This window comes from Limulus polyphemus, unplaced genomic scaffold (genome assembly GCF_000517525.1).
Source record: "Limulus polyphemus unplaced genomic scaffold, Limulus_polyphemus-2.1.2 Scaffold83, whole genome shotgun sequence".
NCBI classification, from domain to species: domain Eukaryota; kingdom Metazoa; phylum Arthropoda; class Merostomata; order Xiphosura; family Limulidae; genus Limulus; species Limulus polyphemus.
This window is the reverse complement of record NW_013665693.1, coordinates 498,339-503,750: the sequence shown is the minus strand read 5'-3', so window position 1 is coordinate 503,750 and position 5,412 is coordinate 498,339. Positions and strand designations below refer to the sequence as shown.

Sequence of the window (5,412 nt, the reverse complement as noted above, 5' to 3'; positions counted from 1 at the left end):
GATTATACGTGATGTACGTTTTTTAGGGGGTGGTTAATGAAAGTGTTCCAAAACGCGACATTAATTTCTTGACGACCTATTACTAAATTAACATAAATTAGTTAATAATGTTATTGGACAGGTATTTCAATTTTAATATAAAAACTACTAGCTCTAACTAAGCACATAGATAGATGAAAAGAGAAAGGATAGACAGATAAAGAAATAGTTAACTAGATAAAGAGAATGGACAGACGAACAGTTTAAAAGAAAGAAAGAAGATGGACGGATGAATAGATAGATAGATAGCGAGCTTTAATTTTATTTTAGTGACTAAAATTACTTGCTCTATTCAATATTCGCTGCAATACATTTAAAATAAAAGTTGCAGAAATTTTGGCTAGTTTGCTTTTTATGTAATTCCACAGGCAACAAATATTTTATTTAAAAAAAATGATTTGGATACAATAAAATGACAAAGAACTTGATTTCCCTAAAATAAGAGGGAAAAAAAAAGATTTTTTTATATAAACATAATTATCAATAAGAACTTTAGAGTGAAAATTTAAAAAAATATACAGTAGTGTGTCAAGCACACTATATCTGCTATATATAGTGCCGACGAGGCCTTTCGCACAATACCATGGCTCTTCAGCGACATAACAGACAGAATAGTGGCTGACATTATGTACATTAGCAAGCCGCTTGCCAACAACTGTTATAGTAATTAGGATAAAGATTATCTAAATAAAAACATTATTTATTTATTTAATCTGCTCAATATTTTGGAGAGCTGTTGAACCAGTAAGCTCGTCTTCTTGAACCTGGAATGGGTAAAACGACCACAGCAATCAATGGGAGAAGACTAAATTAAGTAATTATTAATAAGAACTGCTCAAAGTGATTACGTCAACCATCTTACCGTTCAACAAACGCAGGGTTTCTGCAGAAGAACTCCTTAGGGCATCTTCATAATGAGAACGTTTTTTAGCTTCCACTTCTAATTGCTCTTGAACTCTTCTACGTGAGCGTTTCTCTCTCCGTAACCGTTTTTGGTAAATAACTGGAAGTAATCAAGAACCTTACTGTAGATGATTACCTTATCTTCTTTTAACGAATCAAGATTTGACTTGCTAAAATTCCTTTGATTCCAATCATTCACGAAAAGATCGAATGTGTGTGTGTGTGTGTGTGGGATTAGTCCAGAGTAATTTATCTAGTACGTTGTTATTAGCTAGTAATGGGGATTAGCTAGCTAATAACAACTACTTAGTCCTGAAGTATAACTGATCTGAAGAAAGAACAACAGATGTACTATATAACGTCTATTGTTGAAAAGGGTTCACTAGCACGTTTATTACTGAAAAGGATCCATTAACACGTGTATTATTATTATTAAGGATGATCCATTAGAACATATGCTGTAGAAAATCATCCATTCGAGTGTTTACTGTTGAAATTGATCTAATTCATTGTGTATTGCTGAAGAAAACCCATTATAACGTTTATTATTGTTAAGGATGATCTATTAGAAGGTGACCCCTTAGAATGAGTACTGTTGAGGTTGATCTTATTCCTTGTTTATTACTGAAGATAATCCATTATACAATTTGTTTTCAACAGTACACACTCTAGTGTATTATTTTCTACAGCATATGTTATATTGGATCGTCGTTAATAATGTTGATCCAATTCATAGCGTATTACGAAGGGTAATCCATTATAAGGTTTATTATTATTAAGGGTGATCCATTAGAACATATCCTGTAAAAAAATGATTCATTAAATTATGTTCTGTTCAGATTAAGCCAGTTATTTGTGTGTTACTGAAGATAATCCATTATTAAGCAAGATCCATTACAACACATATTACTGATATGGTTCCACAGACTAACACGTATTTTACAATACTATTAATGACTGCATTACGATTAGTAACTAAAGATAACATCTGTATTATTGTAGCTAAAACTAGTACATCATTGAATATTATTAGACAGAAATAATTAAGTTGAAATATGTATATTTAATTCGTTACAATCAGCCCATATACCAGTCGGTTGAGAGACTTGCTGATATAACAGATTCACACTTTTCTGGAAAAATCAAAATTTAGATCGGGCAGAATTTTGAAACTAGTTACAATATTCTTATTGTATTTCGCTAGAAGTCACTTATGGTAATTTTTGTCTACAAAAAAAAAAAAGAAACAAAAACACGTTTTTTTCTTCTTGTACACAAATCTCAGTTTTCGTTTCACTAATTATTAAAGATGGGAATTTTCATTGTTTTATAAGTTTGTTTATCATCTGTCTCGATAAATTTTGTCTGAAGTTGTTTTGTTGTGCCTTTTGTCTGACGTTGTTTTGTTATGCCTCCTGCCATACATTCTATTTTGTTATGTTATTGCCATGCATTCTGTTTTGTTGTATCTTTTCGATAACACTGTTTTGTTATCCCTCCTGATATTCACTTTGGTTGGTTGTGACTTTTCGCTAACATTGTTTTGTTATGCCTTTTGACATACATTCTATTTTTTATGCTTTTTGGCATGTAAAGGTTTCGTTATACCTCTTGGCATGCATCGTTTTATTATGCCTATTAGATTAGATTATTTGGGGGGGGGGCACAACCCCTAGCTAACGCTTTGTTTTGGTGCGCCTAGAACTAACATTCTATGCTTCTGTTATATAATATTTAGGATTATATATTGTCTCAGTGTGGCTCTTAGTTTACATTTCAGTGTTTTCATATATATTTTGGTATCCAACGTGTTTACACGAGCCTCTTTGTTAACAGTTTAATATGTATCTTATTTTACATTATGGTTTCACCTGTATTTTGGTTTACAATGTGTTTACACAAGCCTCTTTGTCAACAGTTTAATATGTATCTTATTTTACATTATGGTTTCACCTGTATTTTGGTTTACAATGTGTTTACACAAGCCGTTGTTATCTTTTTAATATATGTCTGAGTTTACATTATGTTTTCCTATGTATCTTGACCTGTTCTGTTTAAACAAGGTTTTTTTTGTTTGTTTGATATACAACTTGATTTGGATATATTGTTTTGATATGTCTCTTGGGCTCCATAATGTTCTAGTTGTATCTCGGTTAATGTTCTGTTTTAATACATTTATTTTCCTTCACATTGATATTTACCTTTGTTAAGTATCAGCTTTTAATTATATAGTGTACAGTCTTTCTTAAAGAGGTTTATTTAATTTGAGATCATTTTACTCAAGAAAAATAAACTCAATAAATAAACTTGTTAGCATAATAACGCAACTTATAAATGTTCTTTAAACAAATACAGGTTTGAGTTATTTCTAAAAGTTTTCAATTCAACAAGGCTTTATTTTGGGGTTTATTCACCGCAATACCAGCTTGTTGAGTGTAACAGAATAACTTCGATTATTTTTTAGTGGCATTTTGAGCAGATAATTGAAGTGTTTCTAAGGACAAAGCTATTTTGGGGCAAACGTAAAGAAGACATCTCGGTCATTTAAGTGTATCTTTCTCAATTTCTTGGTGTAAGTCTAATGGCTACATCTGTTCCTCCATTTTTTATATACAATTTCTGAAAATGTCATTTCGGCTTCATTTGTATGCCCTCTTACGTCATGGAGGTTAAATTGGGGCAATGTTTCGGTAGCTCTCATGCACACACCTCAAGTTTTTTGGGCAAGATGGACGTCATTCCTAGCTTTAATCAGATCAGACCTACCAAACTCCACATCATACATCACGTGTATTAAACAGCTCAGGATATAAACGGCGATTTTCAAGGATGTCATATGAACTAACTACACTAACACTAGACACACAAGAAACATTTGTGAAGAATTATCTTATAAAAATCAAGACGTCATTTAGAGCACCTATCCTTTCTAATTGTATGCCTGCTATATCAGTAGCCAAATTAAATAAGATCAGAAAAAGTTTGGTTGCGTGTCAAAATCACAGTATATCAGTCAGAGATGTTTTGTCTTCCGCGAACACCTTTAGAGATTTTTAATTATTCGAAGAACAACGTTATGTTGTTATCGATGGCAAGCCAGTCTCTCCTGGAAAAGTCAGTTTCGCTCTTGTTAATAGCATTAAATCTACCACTAGTAATTCATACACCTATTATATAATACAGCCAAGTTCAACAGTTGCAATTTAGTGACGTCAAGTGACAAGAGAAGGCTAGTGGGGGAGTTCGAAGAAGCAGAAGTAGAATATCCAATTTCTGATGACCGCCGCACGGAATGTCATAGTGCATGTAATGGAAATACAAGCAAACTGAGACTGTGTTTGAGAGCTGTCATTGGAACTAAGCTCTTCCTCTATGAACGACCGACGTTCATTAAGCCCGAAGCCACAAGCTTTGCCCGATAAATTATGCAAAGAACAGGGAGTGGAGCACCAGGATAATGAGCCACCTAACCAAGGGAGTCGACTTGAAAATTCTTTCTTTAGACATTTATAGTGAGCCTAAATCACACGCCAAGCCCGCTCCGACGGTTGTGGCAATGACTGTTGCTTGCTTTCGGCGTCGACCACCTCAATCGAAACTTTATTTTTATTTACGAGATTCAATCATGTTTGTATTAGCATTTTACAGTCCCTCTCGTCCTCAGAGAAAGATTGGAATGAAATTTGAAGCGGACCAAGCAAACGAAAAACGTGCCTTGCCTTTACAAATTATGCCACTTATAAATTTTGAGAACAAACAGGGTAACGCCGCAGAAACCCCCGGTTGAGAAGCAATTTGGTAAAGATTTTGGAGGCTGACAGTGATTGTGGTGAATATTTCATTTTTAACTTTTCACTGTTCGGACTCTGGGGAAGAACAACTCATGGTGATGTCAAACAGACAGCTGTTAGAGCCTGTTTTCAGAAAGGAACGATATGAAGTTATAACAGGAAATGCGCTTTTTTTTCGGATTATTACACATAACTTTTTCACAAATACAGATACATATATCTACACACACTTCAAAACGTGTTATTGTTCCTTGGCTGTGCTCCTAAAACCCATGCCAGAAGATGGTGATGACAGTGTAACATTCGTCTTTAGATAAAATACTACACTTTTGAAAGAGTGATACGTTTTTTTGTGGTCTATTTACTCTGTGATAACCATAAGCCAAGTCTGCTAAATATGAAATCGTTCAAAATATTGTATGATATCGAACGGAAACTATTCATATTCTCGTCTACTTAAATCTGTCTCTAGAGAGTACGTGCAGATTCACTGCTGCAGCAATATGAATTCGTTTAGCACATCTGAGGTGGAAGGTGTAAATTTGCAATACAAAAACAAGTTAACGTTGCTAACTTACAATAACGTTCCTTTTTTATATAAACAGTATTTGTAGTGCCAATTCGTAAAATCGTAAAGAATTATTCAAGAAATTGTAGAAACAAAAAAAACTACATGAAG

At 33.5% G+C, this 5,412-nt stretch overlaps 1 protein-coding gene across 4 annotated transcripts in view; it reads right to left on the bottom strand.

The window, feature by feature from the left end:
- Positions 1-5,412, bottom strand: part of LOC106467781 (dachshund homolog 2-like) — a 117,645-nt gene that overhangs the window by 9,822 nt on the left and 102,411 nt on the right. For all 4 annotated transcript variants that reach the window (XM_022396711.1, XM_022396717.1, XM_013928161.2 and 1 more), the window contains exon 8: positions 902-1,042. In XM_022396711.1, coding sequence (XP_022252419.1) covers positions 902-1,042 — 141 coding nt within the window. The remainder of the gene's footprint in view (positions 1-901; positions 1,043-5,412) is intronic.